Raw genomic sequence first — 19651 nt, 5'->3', positions numbered from 1 at the left:
AATGAAGTGAAGTGAAGTGGAAGTCTCTCAGTCGTGTCCGACTCTTTGCAACCCCATGGACTATACAGTCCATGGAATTCTCCAGACCAGAATACTGGAGTGGGTAGCCTTTCCCTTCTCCAGGGGATCTTCCCAACCCAGGGATCAAACCCAGGTCTCCCACATTGCAGGCAGATTCTTTACCATCTGAACCACCAGGGAAGCCCCTAGTCAGAATGGCCATCATCAAGAAGTCTACAAATAATAAATGCTGGAGAGGGTGTGGAGAAAATGGAACACTCCTGCACTGTTGGTAGGGATGTAAATTGGGCAGCTGCTATGGAAAACAGAATGGAATTACCTTATGATCCAGCAGTCCCACTCCTCTGGTATATATCTGGAAATGATGAAAACTCTAATTTGAAAAGATACATGCAACAAAGTAGAGGACCTAGAGATTTTCATACTAAGTAAGACACAGACAATTATATGTTACCATTTATATGTGGACTCTAAAAAGTAATACAGATTAATTCATTTACAAAGCAGAAAGGGACTCACAGACATAGGAAACAAACTTTACGGTTACCAAAGGGTTTTAAAAGAGATTGGGGAGGAATAAATCAGGAATACAGGATTAACAGGATATATAGGAGTACAGTCCATCCTAAAGGAAATCAGTCCTAAATATTCATTGGAAGGACTGATGCTGAAGCTGAAACTACTTTGGCCACCTGATGCGAAGAACTGAGTCACTGAAAAAGATCCTGATGCTGGGAAAGATTGAAGGCAGGAGGAGAAGGGGATGACAGAAGATGAGATGGTTGGATGGCATCACCAACTCTATGGACATGAGTTTGAGTAAACTCTGGGAGTTGGCGATGGACAGGGAAGCCTGGCATGCTGCAGTCCACGGGGTCGCAAAGAGTTGGACACGACTTAGCGACTGAAATGAACTGAACAGGATTAACAAATACATATCACTATATATAAAACAGATAAACAACAAAGGTTTACTGTATAAAACAGGGAACTATAATACCTTATAATAACCTATAATGGAAAAGAATCTAAAAGATACATATAAATGTATGTAACTGAACCACTTTGCTGTACACCTGAAACTAACACAGTATTATAAGTCAACTGTATACTTCAGTTAAAAAGAATCTGCCTCTTTATACAGAAATCATCAATACTTTTATATTGCCAGAATTACAGCTTTTTATAAGGGTGGAAAAATAGAATTGTCCATCAAAGGGAGATTATCCAAATAAATTGTCGCTCAACCACACAATGAAATAGTATCAGCCACTAAAACAAATGCTATGAAAGAATAATAACATGAAAAAAATGTACCTAATGTATGAAGTGAAAAAACAGACGGCAAACCATATGTTCAAAAGATTCATGGTTTCTAAAGCTATATATATTTTAAAGGGAAACAGTGTCTACCAATCACATAGTCATAATACCCTATATACAGAGAAGAAAGTTGCACCAAAAAGTTAAGGGTGTTTATCTCTGAGTGGTGAGATGATAGATCAGATGGAAACTGCGTGATCAGATAGAAAATAAAGGCCCGACAGAAATTTCCCAAGGAACAACACGAAAGAGCAAGCTGTCTTCCTTCTGGGGCCTTGTACCACTTTTCTGGCAATTTGGCTGTAAATCTCACCCTGTTCTGCAGGGTTGGTAGGTTCAGTCCTGTGTCCAGGCATGGTCTAAAAAGAGATACAAGGCCATGCCTCTTCTCCCTTTTGCAGCCACCTAATGATCCCCATGGCATCCAGAGAGAAGATCTCATCCTGAGTCTTCGAGCTGTGCTGGCTTCCACACCACGCTTTGCTGAGGTGGGTCTGGCCAGAGTTAGGGCATGTAGCCTCAGCCCTCAGAAGGGTCAGAAGAAAGAACAGTTAAAGGCATGGAGGAAAAGAAAGATCCAGTTTGCATTCTAGGGTATGGCATCCTGCAAGTGTCTTCAGACCTTCGAAGTAGAAAACTTTACCATCTCTTCATTTAAGATAGTATTCCAGTCCCTATGTGGTGCTATCTTTTGAGATTCTTTAGCTTTGCCAGCTAGCCCACTTTTCAGGTCACTTTTCAGGAGTCCGGCCATGGCTTGGGAGGGAGATTGGTTTACAGTCACAACTCCTGACTCAGTGCAACTCGGTGACGTAGTGCCTACCCCAGGGGCTGGTGGCAGCAAGGACATGGTGGGCTGGCCTCGTGCTCAGTTCTTCCTTCTCTCCCACAGTTCCTGCTGCCCCTGCTGATTGAGAAAGTGGATTCCGAGATTCTGAGTGCCAAGCTGGATTCTCTGCAGACTCTGGTGAGCGATTTCTCTCTTTTGAGGACCCAGCTGTCTTTAGACAATTTAGCAGTGCTACAGGATTATGGACTGATTCTTAGAGAGTCGGGGAGCTGTTCCCTGGGCCTCAGGAGAGGGATCCCCAAGGTCTTGGCCTGTAGGTTGACGTACGGCCCGCAGCTGCGTTTTGTCCTGTTCTGTAGTAACAGAGTGGCAGCTGAGGAAAGGCTGACTGGGGCTCCCTCTTCAGGCTTGTTTCCATCAGTTGGCACGAGGTCCTGTTTTTCAGTGGTCTGGGTAGGATGGCTGTGAACCCCTGCTGGTCTTACTGCTGAGAGCCGCCTCTTTCAGGTGCAATTATGCTGAGGGGGCTGCACGTCCCAGGAAGTCTGAGAGTGTAGACGGCCGTTAACCTCTGCTCTCCCTGGCAGAATGCTTGCTGTGCCGTATACGGGCAGAAAGAACTAAAGGACTTCCTCCCCAGCCTCTGGGCTTCTATCCGCAGAGAGGTGAGTGTCACTTAGATAAACTGACTACTCTTAACTCCTAGTTGTCAGGTCAGGCATGAGGGGAGCTAACCTACCCTATCCTTTTCCCTCTGTTGCTGTGCCTGGTTATTCAGCAGGAGAGCCAAGGGGCATACTTTGGTTGAATGATATGGGTAGGGCCAGCTGCTTACTGATGACGTGATCAGTCTCCCATTGCCCGCTTCCTGTCCTTCCATGGTAAAGGGCATAGGTCACTCCGAGTAGAGGGGGAGAGGAAGAGACTTGGGGAAAGGGATCCCAACAACCACCGCTCAAGGTTGGTATTCAGTTTCTCAAAAAAGTATGTGGGGACGTCCCTGGCGATCCAGTGATTAGGACTCCATGCTTTCAGTGCAGGGGGCGTGGGTTCATTCCCTCAGCGGGGAACTAAGATCCCACATGCTGTGCAGCACAATCAGAATTGAAAAGGAAAGAAAAGATGTGTATCAATATCCTAGTGGGACTAAGGACTTAGTGAGAATACATCAATTGAGATGAAACTCACGTGAGGGGTTAATTTCCACTGTTGTGCCCTAAAGGTTCTCACCGCCCTCTCCCAAGAAAGGAAATAGGCAGCAGGTGGGTAGGGTCTCACCTGGTGCAGGCTCACCTCAGTAGCCATGGGATCCCTCCCTGACAGGTGTTCCAGACGGCAAGTGAGCGGGTAGAGGCCGAGGGCCTGGCGGCCCTCAACTCCCTGACTGCGTGTTTGTCTCGCTCTGTGCTGAGGGCCGATGCTGAGGACCTCCTTGACTCCTTCCTTAGCAACATTCTACAGGGTAATGGGGCATGGCAGCTAGAAAGGGGAATGCACACAACAGAGGGAAATTCCTTAAGGCCAGTGACCTTTCAAGATCAGCCCCCAAGATCAGTGATTTGCGTATTGGAGCCCTGCTTTGAATTGAAAGATATTTATGTAATAACTGCTAGTCCTGGGGCTCAGCCTCCAGCTTCTGTGACCTGCAGGGGAACCGGGCAACATTCAGCCTACTCCCCGGGTCTGTGATGTGCTGCCTCTCTAGACTGCAGGCACCATCTGTGTGAACCGGACATGAAATTGGTGTGGCCTAGCGCCAAACTGCTGCAGGCGGCTGCAGGCGCGTCTGCCCGGGCCTGCGACCACGTCACCAGCAACGTGCTGCCTCTGCTGCTGGAACAGTTCCACAAGCACAGTCAGGTAAGGAAGCAGAATCTTTCCAGGAAATGATGGGACCCTGGGCTAGGATGGCTCTCACAGAGAAAGCTGTGTTGCGCTGGGGCCTAGATATAGTAGATCTTGGGTTTTGCTCCCATTAGCTCCCATTAGCTGCTTCTGGTTCCCTTGTTCACTCTTTTCCTCACACTCTTATGCACAACGATAATTCTCCCCACTTCCATAGTAGCAAGACTGAAATCCATTAAAAGGTAGTCTTTGACCCCATACCCCTTAAAACATTACAGAGCAACCAGCGGAGGACAATCCTTGAAATGATCCTGGGTTTTTTGAAGCTGCAGCAGAAATGGAGCTATGAAGACAAGGGTGAGGCCGTCTTCTAGGTGTGCTGGCCAGGGGGTGCTGAGCTCTGTAGCCCTGTAAAGGAGGGCAGGCCAGGAGTGCTACAGAGAAGTGGCCTGGAACAGCCAACCTGTTGTTCGCAAGTTGTAGCACAAGAGAACACTTAAGAAATGAGACCTGTTCATTTTTTTTCCTAGTGTACTTCCTGGGTATCCAATGGATTAAATTCTTTAAATCTGTCCCAGGAGTTCCCTGATCCAGTAGTTAGGACTCCATGCTTCCTCTGCAGGGGGCATTGGTTTGATGCCTGGTTGGGGAACTAAGATCCCACGTTCGATGCTACACAGCCAAAAAAAAAATCTGCCCCAAGTTATCTTTGCATCAGTGCTGAATGAGGTTTCCCTCTAACCTGGACTCTGTCTCTCCCTAGATGAAAGACCTCTGAGTGGCTTCAAGGACCAGCTGTGCTCACTGATGTTCATGGCCCTGACAGACCCCAACACCCAGCTTCAGCTTGTTGGCATTCGTACACTCACAGTGTTGGGTGCTCAACCAGGTACACTTAAGGGAAAGAAAAAAGATTGGAGTTTTTGGTCCCTTTGCTGTGGTTTTCTGTCTTAAAGAAAGAGCAGTCTTTATTCCCTGGTTCTCACAATTCTGTATGATTTGGGATTTCTATGATCCCAAATTGGGATTTGGGATTATGATTTGGGAAGGATGGTGGTGGCTGCTGGGGAAGAAAGATGAGGTTCATGTCTCCTTCTAATACAGATCTCCTGTCTTCTGGGGACTTGGAGCTAGCAGTGGGTCACCTGTACAGACTGAGCTTCCTGGAGGAGGATTCCCAGAGTTGGTGAGAACATAAGACAGCAAGATAGAGCCAGCTGTTCCAGGGCACTGTGCTCCTGACCCTTGGCTTTCCCAGAGGACACGGACTCTGTGCTTGGCTCTGGCTGCTAACTGGTTGGAGCAATTGTTGTAGGAATGTTCTCTTTTGGGGGGCATTAAGAAGCCCTTTCCAACTTAGTGGTATAGGTACTTGAATCCTGCATTTTTAGAAAGGTGGTCTCAGAAGCCCACGCTCCTGAATCTGCCTAATGGCAGGCCTAGGCAAGAGAGCCTTGGACCCAGCTGAGCTAATGCTCACCTGCCCTGTGCCCCAGCAGGGTGGCAGCACTGGAAGCATCAGGAACCCTGGCCACTCTCTACCCCATGGCCTTCAGCAGCCACTTAGTGCCCAGGCTTGCTGAGGATCTGTGTACAGGTACGTGTCTCTGATCTTCTGTGGCTTGGTCCTTCCCAGGGAAGTTGGTGGGGCGGGGGGGTTCCTTCATGCTTGCCATCACACAGTGAAACCTGATCTCCTGGGTTGCTTTTCAGAGGAGTCAGATTTGGCTAGAGGGGATGGGCCCACCAGGTGCTCCCGGCATCCACGCTGTCTGCAAGCCTTATCAGCTATATCCACACATCCCAGCATCGTCAAGGAGACGCTGCCTCTTCTGCTGCAGCATCTGTGCCAGATGAACAGAGGTGACTACAGGGAACAGTCACTGAGGAGCTGGGCTGGAGGGGGAGCTGCAGTCAGGTTTGGAGTTGATGTGTCTAAAACAGTGGTTCCAGTGATGGCTCTAGTAAGAGTCACATAGGAACTTGAAAAAATGCTGACTGCCTGGGCCTCATGCAGTCCAACTGATTCAGTCTCTAAGGAGCAACAATTATTAAGAATGCTTCGATGATTTCCGTGTGGAATCCATTGAAAAGCACCACTGTAAGGCTATGCTACTCAAAATAGAGTGCATCAGCCAGGAGCGTGGGCATGATCTGGGAGCTTATTAGAAATGCAGAATCTCATGCAAGTAGCACTCTGTAGCAGATAAAACTGTCTGACACAATTTGAGCTTGCTATAGAAAGAAAGTCTAACCTATTCCGGTATTCTCTTCTCTTCGAGACAAGGCGTTATATAGACTTAAATAGTGTTCCAGCTGAAAAAAAAAGAAATGCACAATCTCAGGCCCCACTGGTCAGAATCTGCATTTTAGCAGGATCTCCCGGTAAATTGTACACACCCTGGAGTTTGAGGAGCACTGCTCCTCACAAGTGACAACAGCTGTGGCTGTTACGAACCTGTGCATGCCCACCATGGGCCCTCACTAATTCCCTAAGCTCCGCACTCTGTACTGCCCTGTCCTTTGTGGTTGATCCAGTCAACAGAGGATGATCCAGCACCTGATACAGAATAGAAAGAACACTGGATTCAGAGCACGGCCTGGGTTTGATCCCTGACTTCTGCACTTACTGTGACCCTGGAAAAACCACTGCTAATTTATTGAGCTTTCACATCCTCCTCTACAAAATGGGGGAAATGATACTGCTGAGGGGGTTGTTTTGAAAACTAAAGGAGAATGTATGTTTGACCCTTAAACAAAGTTTGTACAGCACACACACATTTTTTTTCACTGGGTAAAAACTATAGTACATGATCGCAGTTGGTTGAGTCCACAGATGCAGAACTGCAGATCCGGAAGAACCGCTTCGAAGAGAATGGTTATAACTGACACATAGATCTCCGACTGTGCAGGAGGGTAGCTCCCCACACCCCCACGCTGTGTATCAGTGCTTCTGTTGCAGAGCTGGCAGGGCAGATCTCTGCTCCTAGATAAAATGACTTGGCTCTTTATATTAATAAGATACTTACCTTTGATTAGTCTTCCTATGTCCCGTATCTGACAGACCGGGGAGTGCTTTTAAGAAAACCTTACAGAAAACTTTCTCGCCACACAGGGAGTGTGAGTCCAGGAACCAGTGAAGTTATTGCTGTCTGTCAGAGCCTCCAGCAAGTGGCCGAAAACTGCCAGCGCGACCCCGAGAGCTGCTGGTACTTCCATCAGACAGCTGTACCCTGCCTGCTTGCCTTGGTTGTGCAGGCTTCCGCGCCAGGTAACTTGCCCCTTCTCACCCGTCCCTCTCACCCCAGCCTTTCCACTGTGGTGAACAGCCCTGCCACCTGCAGGGTTTCGCTGGTATTTTGCACCAGCAGAGGTGTCTTTTGAATTCTGTGTCCACATAATGAGATTTCACTTTAATCACAAGGTGCCAAGCTGACCGCTGGAGAGAACCAAAATCTACTAGTGTTAGCAACACTTCAAAGGACGCACACTTTCCCCCCTCCCCTTCAATTGCTGTGTAATTAGATTAGTTAGAATTAGGCTCTGGAGTTTAGACCTGGTTGGGTCTCATGGTCAACTCTACCACTTGCTCACTTAGGTGCTTAGTCACTCAATTGTGTCCGACTCTCTGCGACCCCATGGACTGCAGCCTGTCAGGCTCCTCTGTCCATGGGAATTCTCTAGGCAAGAATACTGGAGTGGCAAGAATTCTCAAGGCAAGAATTCATGGCCTTCCCCAGGGATCGAAACTCAGGTCTCCCACATTGCAGGCGGAGTCTTTCCCATCTGAGCCACTAGGGAAGCCACCACCTGCTAGCTTAGGTGAAATACCTAGGCTTTCTAAGCTCCGTTCCCTCACTTGTGCAAAGGAGATGGAGAGTAATACCTGTGTATCACAGGGTAGTTGGTAAGGATTAAGTAAGTTAATTCGTAATGCTTAACAACAGTGATGTATGTGTGTATGGTAGCTGCTGTGTAAAAGGAGCCATGAAGATAAATCCACGTTACCTTTAAGTTTTTGAAAAAACTAACAGTTCTGATGTTAAGAATATTCCTATTAGCTAGTCTTATTTCCCATTGTTGTCTAGTCAGAGGCAATTCTCAGGAGCTCTCTGTGGCCCACATTAGACATTCCTGCTTCTGGTGCCCTGCTGGTTCCCAGGGCTACAGCATTACTAGAGGACAGGTTACAAACTGCTCCTGCTGTAACGAGAGTCAAGGCCCAGTCACGAGGGGGACAGGACCTAATCGTGTGAGCCACAGTCATGGCCTGTGCCTGTGTGTGTTTTGATTTGGCAGAGAAGGAGCACTCAGTTCTGAAAAAAGTCCTGTTGGAGGATGAGGTCTTGGCCACTATGGCATCGGTCATTGCCACTGCCACCACCCACTTGAGCCCTGAGTGAGTATAATCATGCATTCGACTTGATCCCAGGGAGGCTAGCATTCTTGGGAAGTAGCAGATGATTTCCTTCTGAGCTGTCCTCTCACCCAGATGTAAATGTGAAGGTGGTTATTTGTTTTGTAAGTCTTATTGGCAAAGAAAGAAGGGGTCTTTTAGCCCCATGGACTGTGGATGAGGGTTTGGGGAGCCATGGACTAGTGGTTCTTAACTACAGATAGGTGTGCATGAGAGTCACCTGTGAAGCATTTTTGACATATACAGAGTCCTCTTGCTAGATGATAAGCTCCAAGGGAACAGGGATTTGATCTGGCTGGGTCACTACTATAGCACCAAGGCCCAGGACAGGAATGGTTCCTGGCATGTAGTATGTGCTGAGTTAGTATTTGTTGAAGGTGTGAATGAGCATGCTCTGGTCCCTGGACTCAGTGAGTCCCGGGAACCCCAGGGCTGCTGTCGAACCCTGGCTCCTTGGTGACACTGGGTGTACCCCCAGCTTAGCCTCCCAGAGTGTCGCCCACATCGTGCCCCTCTTCTTGGACGGCAACATCTCCTTCCTGCCTGAAAACAGCTTCTCTGGCAGATTCCAGCCATTCCAGGTGAGGGTCCGATGGATCAGACCCAGATGGGGAACAGTCTTGGGACATCTGCCCTTCAGATCTTTCTGGGAAATCTGGGATGGGTGTCTTCAGGGGCACAAGTCTCTTGCTGGTGGGACAGGCTTGATAGGGCCCTTCTTCCTTACAGGATGCCTCCTCAGGGCAGAGGCGACTGGTCGCACTGCTTATGGCCTTTGTCTGCTCCCTGCCTCGAAACGTAAGTGACCACAACCTTTGGGGAAAACCCCAGTTTAATCCTGACCAAGGGAGCTGGAGCCCAGGTGACTTCTGGGCTGAAATTTGTCACAGCTAAGCTGATTTTCTGCTTTGCCCACTGGAGAATTCACTTCCCCTTCACCCTGGCCCCTGCTGCCACTCTCTTCTGGTTGTCTCTTGGAGTTCAAATGTTCTCTGGGTCCATGACATGACCAGGTTTTCTACAGGTGGAAATCCCACAGCTGAACCGACTCATGGGGGAGCTTTTAGAGCTGAGCTGCTGCCAAAGCTGCCCCTTCTCCTCTACTGCTGCCGCCAAGTGCTTTGCAGGACTCCTGAACAAGCACCCTGCAGGTACTGGAGGGAGAACCAACTTCTGATGCAATCTTGAAGTTTAGTAGTAACTCATTCTCTTTAAAGTGAAGTGAAAGTGAAGTCGCTCAGTCGTGTCCGACTTTTTGCGACCCCATGGACTATAGCCTGCACCAGGCTTCTCCGTCTGTGGGATTTTCCAGGCAAGAGTACTGGAGTGGCCATTTCCTTCTCCAGGGGATCTTTCTGACCCAGGGATAGAACCCAGGCCTCAGGGATCGAACCCAGTTCTTCCATCTTGCAGGCAGATGCTTTACCCTCTGAGCCACCAGGGAAGCGTCATTCTCTTTAAAAGGAGTTTGCTAATATAATCAGGCTTCCCATGGGACAGCCCTTGGGACAAGAGTCAAGACCAGAGCTGGGCAAAGCTTTTATAGGATGTAAGAAGATAAGGGCTTCAAACAGAGTGCTCTGTCTAGTTCTGTCCTCCTCTTCCCTACAGGGAGCTATCAGGGGTAATTATTAGAAGTGGACAGCTCTTTTCGAAAAAAAGACTTTTTATTAGTAGACTTTTCTAATGCCAACACCCCAACATTATGAGAATACCAGGCTCATGCTGGTGTCCTAGAGCTAAGTGGGCCGAGTCCACAGCCAAAATGACATTGTTCTTTTCTAATGGCTTCTGCATTTAAAGGATTTACAGCCTTTGTTGTCAAAACAGACACATGCGTCAGCATTTCCTACCTCCTTTTTAGGGCAACAGCTGGATGAATTTCTGCAGCTGGCTGTGGACAAAGTGGAGGCTGGGCTGAGCTCTGGGCCCTGTCGTAGTCAGGCCTTCACACTGCTTCTCTGGGTAAGGAGTCGGAAAGGAGTTTGTTAGAGCAGTTAATCTGGTTAAATGAAACCTCTCCCTTGAACCCTGCATGCTTCTCAGGGTTTGGGCATCTTGCCCTGACTTTTCTCTCTCTGGTGACAGGTCACAAAGGCCTTAGTGCTTAGATACCATCCTCTCAGTTCCTGCCTTACAGAGCGGGTAAGTCTTTGCTGAGCAAGCAGAACCTAGGATCTGAACAGGAACTTCGCTCTTGATCCGCTTCCTCCCCAAAATGACTGCTGTCCTCCTCTTGGTATTTAAGGTCCTTCCCCATTGATGTACCTCAAAAGCTCTCTTTCCTCCAGCTCATGGGCCTCCTGAATGATCCAGAACTAGGCCCAGCAGCAGCTGATGGCTTCTCTCTGCTCATGTCCGACTGCACTGACGTGCTAACTCGTGCTGGCCATGCTGAAGTGCGGATCATGTTCCGCCAGCGGTTCTTCACGGATAACGTGCCCGCTTTGGTCCGGGGCTTCCATGCTGCTCCGCAAGGTGAGGAGAGGTTAGAGGGAGGCCCTTAAATATATAGACCTTTCCTTTGTTCAGGCCACAGTCTCTAAAAGAATTTAGGACCCGAGTGCTTCTTTAGAGCATAGTATGGCCTCTACCGGAAGGCTGAACATCTAGATTCTTGACCCACTCTTTTCCTTTGATGGATGTACCTTGCCTATTCTGAGCCCGAGGGGCTTTTTTTTTTTGTTTGTAAAAAAGAAAAAATAAAAATCTATAGGCTGATGTCCCAGCTTCACCAGAGATTGGAATTGAATTCCCATGCTCTGTCAGAGCCCAGTTTCCCCCTTAGCTTTTCCATTTTTTGCAGATGTGAAGCCAAACTACCTGAAGGGTCTGTCTCATGTACTTAACAGGCTGCCAAAGCCTGTGCTCCTGCCAGAGCTGCCCACGGTAAGCCTTGCCATCACAGCCTCTAAGCAGGGATGAAGCCATTGTCCCCCCCATGCTGGGGCTGGAAAGGGGAGGAGAAGCAGGCTTATCAAACATGAGGTCACCCCCCGCTTCCTGTGACCCCTTAGCTGCTCTCCCTGCTGCTGGAGGCCCTGTCCTGCCCCGACTCTGTGGTGCAGCTCTCAACCCTCAGCTGCCTTCAGCCTCTTCTACTGGAAGCACCCCAGGTCATGAGTCTTCACGTTGACACCCTCATCACCAAGTTCCTGAACCTCAGTGCCAGCCCTTCCATGGTGCGTTGAGCCCTTACAACTCTTTGGCCTGTACGCCTCCCCTTCGTGGGTTTCCCCTCACCTCCTTATGGTTGTGTTCTAGGCGGTCCGGATCGCTGCACTGCAGTGTATGCACGCTCTCACTCGCCTGCCCACCCCCGTGGTGAGTACCGCAGGTGTCCCTCTCTGGCCTGGAAACTTCCTAGAAGAGCCAGGGCCACCTTTCTGCCTTAAGCATGCAGGACTGGCCATCCGGCTGTGCTACTGAGGTATGCACTATATAGTACAGATAGGCAAGGGTTTCCTGAGTCCTTGAAAACAGAACGGCCAGCCTGCCACACAGCACTGTCTGGAGTCAGTGAAGAATAGGAAGAGTATTAGATGTAGAGTCAGAGCAGCTTTTTTGGTTACCTTGGTTGAACAAGCTAAGATGAGATCCTCTAACTCCACAGCTGCTGCCATACAAACCACAGGTGATCCGGGCCTTAGCCAAACCCCTGGATGACAAGAAGAGGCTGGTGCGTAAGGAAGCAGTGTCAGCCAGGGGAGAATGGTGAGTTTCTAGGTCACAGGGAGAGACGGGACTGAAGTGAGCCTCACCACCAATGCTGTCAACATGCTTTTTGCCTACAGGTTTCTGCTGGGGAGCCCTGGCAGCTGAGCCCCCCATCCCTGGCCTACACTGACTGACATTCTAACCTGAAGTTACTAACCATCGAGCCGCCTTGCTCAGGCAGGGAGACCGCTGGCCCCTGCCTGCCTTTCCCACAGACACAACACAATGCCGGGCCTCTGCCGCATGGCTGTACAAGAAATACAGGAATCCTGATTTCTAATGGATTTGGGAAGTAACTGCGTGTGAGACTACTTGTGTGTGAAGAATGATCCCTCGTCTTGGGGCTCTTCCATTTATATGTCAGAAAAAAGGAGCTATGCTGCTGAGGGTGAATGCAGATGTGCGTGGCCCTGAGGACCAGGGAGGGTGGTGTGTACCTGCTGGAGAATAAAGAATTTTTTGGTAACGGGGCTGTCAGTTATTTCCCTCTTGCACTTATGCCTCAGAAGCATCACTGCTTGACCTAGAACAGAAACGATAGGAATTGTTCAGGACATCCAGCCCCTCCAAGTGGGGCACGGGTGGTGGGACCAGAATATCTGCGCACTAGGCCCTGACCCTGATTTCCCCTTCCCTGTCCCGCCGGAAAGGCAAAGAGTGAAAAGCTACAGTCTTTACAAAATCAAATACCTTTATTTTTGCTCCCTTCAGCAGCACATGAGAAGTGGCAGTGACCTCAGCAGTAGGCCTGATATCTTTGCCCTGTTGAGAAGCCAGAATCTCATCTCTACCATTCAGCTGTTTCCTCAGACGGCAAGTGGAAGAGGTGGCGGCCAACCCCAGTGCTGTAACCTGGAGGAGGTCGGGGTCAACCTGGCAAGGTTGCTAGCTGCCTGATCTCCAGTCTGGGGCTGGACTTATGTTTGCCTGAGTAAAGGGACATGAGTCCTAGGATTTCTCCACATTGTGCCTTGCTTCTGCAGCAGCCAGGAGATCAGTCCTTGAGTTGTCCCTGCATGGTACCCTGGGGCAGGCCCACTGGCTCTTTTGGCTCAAGGATCCCAAGAAGCTATCCTTGGAGGCCCTTGAGGCAACGCAGGAAGCAGGGTGGTGCTCAAGTTGTGGCTGACACACTCCAGCTTACACGCTCACACTGCCATCACAGAGGCTGAGTGAGCAGTCACCCAGGGCGGGGGATCCCAGCTCATTCCGTTCCCATGGGGCAAGTGACTGGAAGGTAACAACACCCGAGTAAGCCAGTGCCTGTAAGAGAAGACAAATACTCCTGAGATCCCCGCCTTCCTAGTCTTCCTCCCTGATCCTCAAGCCTCAGCAAAGATAGCTCAAGGCAGTCTGAAGCTACCTTGGCATTCATCACAAAAGTAACAGAAGTTCCAATTTAGTCCAAGAAATACACTTTTCACTCTGGTGCCTTGAAGGCCTTTAGAGGTTTTGAGCTAACTTCTAATGGGCACTGCGAGCACAGTGACAGGCAGCAATAATGAGGACAGGAAAAGGGAGGGCAGGTACTCAGTGGTCACCTACTTACTATTGCCTCGGTAGCTGCAATCTAAAAAACGATTTACCTTTGTCTCTTGGGCTGAGGGAGCTAGCTTCATTTATTGTCTTAGACCTCTGTCACAAGTAACTTCAGTCCCACAAGTTATCTGCTTGAAATCCAACACTGCCATACAAATGAGAGCTCCCTTCCTGAGAACAGCTTTCAGGACTCTACTGTAGTCATCTGCTACTGTACCAATATAGTAGCCACTGGCCACGTGTGCCTAATTAAATTGGTGAAAATGAAATTAAAATTCAATCCACTAACATATGAGGCACGTTTCGAGCACTCAGAAGCCATATGTGACTAGTGGCTAATGTCAGGCAACACAGGTGTAGGATGTTCTTCTCAACACAGCAAGTGCAACAGACAGTGCTGATCTAGATGTTTTACTTTACCTTCCTGTGTCCACACCCAGGAATACCTTCCAGTTGTCCAAGCAGCCGTAGTTGTAATGATTCCTAAAAACCTACAGCAAAGAAAAACGTTTCTAAGAACTCTCTTCATTAAACCAATTTTGAGCCTAAATTGGCTAGGCAACTTCCGGGCTTCAGGCCTGCCCTAGTTGGCCCTGACCATGGGAGAAAAACCAACTCTACAGAACAGCAGGTTTGGTTACCACTCACCCCAGCACCCCAAAACCAGCCCCACTCACTCTGCCCTTGGCCTGCAGCCGCTGGCGCTCCTTCTTGTTGATGTGCCTTTCGATGCTAGTCTCACCTCGACTGATAAGCACAGCGTGCCATATGGTTAGGGCACCCAGGGCAAGTGCCACAGAACTGAGAAAAGAAGGGCAAAGATTGGGGGGTAGCATGGAGAGGGTTAGAGGCCATGAGTAGGTCTGAAACTGCGCTGAGCAACAGTGACTGGTGAGGGACCTCTGCCTTCTCTCCCAGCTGATGGCTCCTAAGTGAACTTTTACTTCACTGCATCTACTGATAAAAACAGCATCCATGAAAAACCATCTATATGGGCCAAGAATAAATTATGTGGCAAGGAGAATGGGGAAATAAGTCTATTACTAATGAAAATGTTATACATTTCCTAAAATACCCATGCTTGGGAGACAAGAAAAGGGGACTAACAGCACCAAGGATCAAAATAAAACGGCACATCAGATTCCAGCTCTACCATCTCTACTTGGGTATCACGGAACAAATCACCTCACCCCCTCATATCTGCAGTTTTCCTCCTCTACAAAATGCATCTGCTCTTAAAAGGAGTTGAACTTCCCTTCGCACATACCAAACCCTCAGTGCCAAGTCCTTCGTGTTCCCTCCCCCAAAATGCTGAAGAAAATTAAGCTCTACTCTTGGCCAACCTAAGTGAGGCTAAGAACAGCAACAGTTCATACAGGGAGGGGTTCCTGCCTGTGTGGGCACTGTAAAAGGCTTTCTGAAGCTGCCCCTCCCTTCAACTGTCAAAAATGAGAGTTAAGATACCTGCACAGGAACCAGAGGTAGACAAGACTCTTGTGAGTCACTCTTTCTCGGAAGGAGAAGGTGGGTGGTGGGGTCTGATGGTAAGTCTAGAAAAAAAACAGCACAGTCTGGCTCCTTGACTCTGCTGGTCTCCACCAGAACCCAGCACCTGCAGGCAGGGAAGTGATCCAGGCCCAGGGGGAGAAGATAGGGGGTTCAGCCACAGAGGAGTCAGGGCAGCAGCCAGATGGGTGGACCAAGCCAGTGGCATCGTCATGTGGACATACACTGGGCAGAGAGGGTCTAGACAGGATAGTAAAGCACAGGAGGGACCAACCCTGGGCCTTTAGCTGTGACAACACAAACGGGGCTCCAGGGGAAGCCACTCCACTTCCCAGTCAGAACTGTGCGGCTGTAATCCCCTAGAGAGGGGACCAGATCACACCCAGAATAGAATGACTGGAGGGGGAGAACAGGGAGCCCCACTAAGGACCAAAATGGCAGCAGAGGCAAATCTCAAGCCGACAATCTGCTCAAAACAAGGAGTCCTAAAAGGCCTGGGGATCCTGATGGAGATGCAGACAGACCAGGAGCAAAGGATCATCAGACTGGCCCAGCCCGACCTCTGTCCCCTGGAACCCCATTACACAGACTAACATGGACTCTGTACTGCTCAGGCCATCACCAAGGCAGAGCCCTTGCTCAGCCCAAAGAAGGTGAAATGGGATAGAGAGCCAAAAACTCACATACCAGGGACTCCCAGCTGGTCCCCAGGCCACTTGGTCTGCTTGTGGCAGGCAGCCCCCAGAACACCCCGATCCAGTCTCGACTGGCCTGAGCCCAGTCTCTACAACTCGACTAACAGGTGGGCCCCAGTTGCCTCAGCAACTCTATACCCCTGGCCTGAGCAGCAGGAGGCAGTGGGGTGGGGAGAGCCCACCTGGTTGGCAACCGCCTGTAGTTTGTTCTTGTCGAGCTGTTTCATTTTCTAAGGGGATGGAAAACAGTGCTGGTTACACTCTCAAGCCTCTAGGAGAGGGGGGTGCTACCAGCCCCTTCTTAGGGACAAATTCCACACCCCAAAGTGCTCTCTACTGAGCTGCTCTTTTCCTAACTATGGGCTCACCTCGATGGCAGCATAAGCCTCCCGGAAAAGGTCCCAGCTTCCATAGCTGCAGTAGACACAGCCCAGGGTCATGAAAAAGCAGAAAGAGAAGAAGTACCGATGGTTATAGTGGCCCACACAGTTGTTTAGCCAGGCTGGTGGGGAAAGGATTAAGGACAAGACCAAACACACAACTTCAGGGGGTGTCCTGGCTTCTCTGGTTTCTCTGTGGTTCCTAACAATATCATCCAAGCCCAAGGATTCCATCACCAAAGGCAGGAAAATATGGGACTTCCCTGAAGTTGAGGGGAAAGTGTTAAAGCTTTTCAAAGCCCTCACGAGTCCCACCAGATCATGAAAGCCGAAATCCTTTAGTAAAATGTGTCTGCCAATATTCAGACAAACAGGTTTACCAGACATCTGTGTGGGACAGCAGAAAGGGACCGATGGTTCTATCTGGACCCCCACTGGACAACCCACTGAACAAGACCTCTCTTTCCATCCGATGGATGTTAGCATGAAAGTCTACGAGAGAAAGAGCTGTTAGGGAGAGAGGCCTTGCTCCCAGAAGATCCATCCCAGACAGCACATTATTCCCAGGAGATGATTGGTCCCCACAACTGCTCTTCTACTAACTTCTCCTGAGCCCAGTGTTCTCTGCAGGGTGAAGCTAGAAGCCTTGGGTCTGTGGCCCTTAAACCTGTGCAGTGCTCTGGAGCTAAAGGAGGAGGTTTCAGGCAGAGGAGATAGCAAAAGGATACGGCAGTGATGATCCATCTTCAGCACACACCTGTGAGGGAGGGACACAGGCTCTGTTACGGTGGCCAAGGTTCTCGAGATGTCAGTGCCAATCCTTTCCTACAAGGACCAGCATCCTGCTGAGGCGGAAAGGGCACAGACTTTGAGGACAGCCAGGCCTTGCTTCAAACCCTGCTTCACTGGCTACAAGACACTGGACAAGGTAACTCGGGTCTCTTGCCTACCTTGACCCCTCTCTCTGAACCTCACTTTCCCCAAGCGGTGATAACGCATAACTCGCAGGCCATCCTGGGGCCCATGTCCTCAGGACATGTGGCCTGGCACATGACAGGGTACCCCATGAATGTCCAGGCAAATGCCAGGTCTAGGTTTTGCCCTGGGGCTACAGCAAAAGGGCCATGGCTGGGGTTCCCAGAGACCCACCTATTGCAGATGCTGCAGTGGTGTGTTCGGGCTGGCTTGGGGTTAATGCACTTCTTACAGATGGAGACTGTTGTCATATCATTCCTGCCCTGTGCAGAGGGAGAAAAGCAACGTGACGACTGCAGCAGCACCGGTCTCGTACCTCAGAAACACCAAGGGACTCTCCCCCCCATTCCTGGGACTGGCTCCCATGGCCTGAAGTTCTCTTCCACCCCCATGCCCCTGGAGGGGGGTACCCACCTGGGGTGGGTATCCAGGTGGGGTGGTGATAGCCTGGTAGTAATGGAAGACGATGAGAATCAGATTCCAGTGACTATAGAAGAAATGCCAGCAGAGCCGGGGCACGGAGTAGGTTTGGAGGATGAGGGGCAGGACACACAGGTAGGCGATGGCCACGATGGAGCTGGTCAGCACGATCACCAGCACCACGAACACCTGCCAACACCGGGGAGGTCAGGAGGATGCCATGAGAGAGCGCGGCAATGCCCAGAGAAGACTCAGGAGCTTCCCAAGGGTAGGAGGCCAGTGTGGGTCCTGACCCAGGGTAGGTTTGCCAGACACATGCGCTCCCCAAACAACCCTTTTCCTGCCCCCGGGCATCACTCACCACCCCACACCAGCGGATCACGTTGTCCACCAGCCAGTAGATAGGCTCAAAGGCAGCGTCCACGGCGGTGTCACTGCCCCCGAAGGAGTTGTAGAGCAGGGAGCGCAGGCAGACCTTGCCGTAGCGCCAGCGCTGCACCAGGCCGCGGAGCAGAGGTGGGCAGCGGCGCCTGTAGCCCAGGAGCAGAAGCAGGCGCAGGCAAAGGCGGGCAGGGCCCAGCAGTAGGCTCCACTGGCCCCGCATGGCTCCTAGGAGAGCACAGCACCGTGAGGGGCCAGCCTGGGTCCTGTCCCTCCCTGCCCCACCACTGGGCAGCTTAGAGGCGGAGACCTAAGGCTGAGGCCCGCCGGGCCAGTCACCAGCTGGGAAATAGGGAGGCAGCTCCAAGCTCAAGCAGGGTCTCTGGAATTGTCTATGTGGACAGACCACTGGGTAGAGCCCAACCAATGTGCACAAAGCTATCCGCGTGGCCCTGTGGGCCTGGCCACTGTAGCAGAGGTGTCCGGGGTCTCCTGCCTGCCCTGTGCTGTGCTTAGCTGCTCAGCTGTGTCTGACTCTTTGCGACCCCATGGACTGTAACCCGCCAAGCTCCTCTGTCCATGGGGATTCTCCAGGCAAGAATACTGGGGTGGGTTGCCATGCTCTCCTCCAAGGGATCTTCCCAATCCAGGGATTGAACCCAGGTCTCCTGCATCGCAAGCGGATTCTTTACCGTCTGAGCCACGAGGGAAGCCCCTACCTCCTAACAACCGTCTTCACCAGGAACAGCAGTGAGGGAGTGAGTTCACACCATGCGAATCCTGCACCTAGATCTTCCCTGGTGCTATCCAGGCAAAAGACACTTATCCGTCCTACTGCCATTACCAGCCTGGGGGCATGAGAGTCCCTGTCTCCTGTGGGGACAGCTCACCTCCCCCTTGCATGACATAACATGCTCTGTCTCCAATTCTAGTCCCAGTCCCACTCCAAGCATGAACAAAACAACGGGTCCTGAGCAGATCACCACCAAGCAGGAGACATGGCGGTATGGAGGACGGCGGAAGAAGACCACAGGGCCCGCCCTCTGCGTAATGAGTTTCCCTTGCTCTGTTCTAGCTGGACACTTGAGAGCTTTCTCTGCAGCTGCTGCCCTGGCCCCAGGTGTCCCACCCAGCCTGTCCAGCTCTTTAGCGCTGTGCACGGCTCCTCTGAAAGTGCCTTAACCTCCTCCATGTGATTTTTACCTCAACTAACAGCCACGGGAGGTCAGCTACCCAGGCAATGCCCAGAACAGAACATACAGATTACTTTGATGATATTCTCATCAATTCTGCAGATAAAAGGTCTTATCAGAGAGGAAATTATCTGATTTTCCCCTATGGCTACTTTGTCCTCTGCAACTCCACTGACTTATTTAACAGGCAGCTCAAAGCCCAGCAGAAACTGGAGGAGGCTGCTCCACTGTAGGGATGGTGTCATTTCAGTAACTGGAGCAAGGTACTCTCCTTACACCCTGACATCCCCACAAGAGGCCTTTCAAAGAAAACTTAATTACCTCCTTCCATAAGCCCTCTGAAGACTTAAGGCAAAAACAAAGCCAGCAGATAAGACCAGCAAGGAGAAGACAGACAATTCAGTAGGGACCTACTTCTGTAGCAGGATAAAGTAAGTTGGCCATTTCCA

General features: G+C 50.4%; 2 protein-coding genes across 9 annotated transcripts in view; one reads left to right on the top strand and one right to left on the bottom strand.

Annotated features, from left to right (window-relative positions):
- The window catches only part of MMS19 (MMS19 nucleotide excision repair homolog (S. cerevisiae)), a 35390-nt gene extending 22811 nt beyond the window's left edge, over positions 1-12579 (top strand). For 2 of the 3 annotated variants that reach the window (XM_010833054.1, XM_010833056.1), the window contains 23 exons: positions 1746-1832; positions 2237-2311; positions 2722-2799; positions 3458-3596; positions 3840-3994; positions 4258-4336; positions 4743-4868; positions 5084-5165; positions 5476-5576; positions 5693-5842; positions 7095-7250; positions 8279-8378; positions 8875-8977; positions 9126-9194; positions 9421-9547; positions 10261-10361; positions 10485-10541; positions 10688-10874; positions 11203-11285; positions 11414-11578; positions 11661-11720; positions 12010-12110; positions 12191-12579. In XM_010833054.1, the coding sequence (XP_010831356.1) occupies positions 1746-1832; positions 2237-2311; positions 2722-2799; positions 3458-3596; positions 3840-3994; positions 4258-4336; positions 4743-4868; positions 5084-5165; positions 5476-5576; positions 5693-5842; positions 7095-7250; positions 8279-8378; positions 8875-8977; positions 9126-9194; positions 9421-9547; positions 10261-10361; positions 10485-10541; positions 10688-10874; positions 11203-11285; positions 11414-11578; positions 11661-11720; positions 12010-12110; positions 12191-12218 (2409 nt within the window). In that variant the 3' untranslated portion in view covers positions 12219-12579. The remainder of the gene's footprint in view (positions 1-1745; positions 1833-2236; positions 2312-2721; positions 2800-3457; positions 3597-3839; positions 3995-4257; positions 4337-4742; positions 4869-5083; positions 5166-5475; positions 5577-5692; positions 5843-7094; positions 7251-8278; positions 8379-8874; positions 8978-9125; positions 9195-9420; positions 9548-10260; positions 10362-10484; positions 10542-10687; positions 10875-11202; positions 11286-11413; positions 11579-11660; positions 11721-12009; positions 12111-12190) is intronic. The other variant, XM_010833055.1, reaches the window with a different exon arrangement.
- Positions 12580-12786: 207 nt separating this feature from the next.
- The window catches only part of ZDHHC16 (zinc finger, DHHC-type containing 16), a 9386-nt gene continuing 2521 nt past the window's right edge, over positions 12787-19651 (bottom strand). For 4 of the 6 annotated variants that reach the window (XM_010833060.1, XM_010833061.1, XM_010833059.1 and 1 more), the window contains 10 exons: positions 17990-18237; positions 17623-17817; positions 17383-17471; positions 16962-16990; positions 16222-16355; positions 16036-16083; positions 15117-15202; positions 14330-14453; positions 14073-14143; positions 12787-13376 (listed from right to left, as the gene is read on the bottom strand). In XM_010833060.1, the coding sequence (XP_010831362.1) occupies positions 13262-13376; positions 14073-14143; positions 14330-14453; positions 15117-15202; positions 16036-16083; positions 16222-16355; positions 16962-16990; positions 17383-17471; positions 17623-17817; positions 17990-18232 (1134 nt within the window). In that variant the 5' untranslated portion in view covers positions 18233-18237 and the 3' untranslated portion in view covers positions 12787-13261. The remainder of the gene's footprint in view (positions 13377-14072; positions 14144-14329; positions 14454-15116; positions 15203-16035; positions 16084-16221; positions 16356-16961; positions 16991-17382; positions 17472-17622; positions 17818-17989; positions 18238-19651) is intronic. The other 2 variants (XM_010833062.1, XM_010833058.1) reach the window with 1 other exon arrangement.

The sequence above is a fragment of the Bison bison genome, unplaced genomic scaffold (genome assembly GCF_000754665.1).
Source record: "Bison bison bison isolate TAMUID 2011002044 unplaced genomic scaffold, Bison_UMD1.0 scf7180017862979, whole genome shotgun sequence".
NCBI classification, from domain to species: Eukaryota; Metazoa; Chordata; class Mammalia; order Artiodactyla; family Bovidae; genus Bison; species Bison bison.
This window is presented reverse-complemented; position numbering and strand designations above follow the sequence as displayed.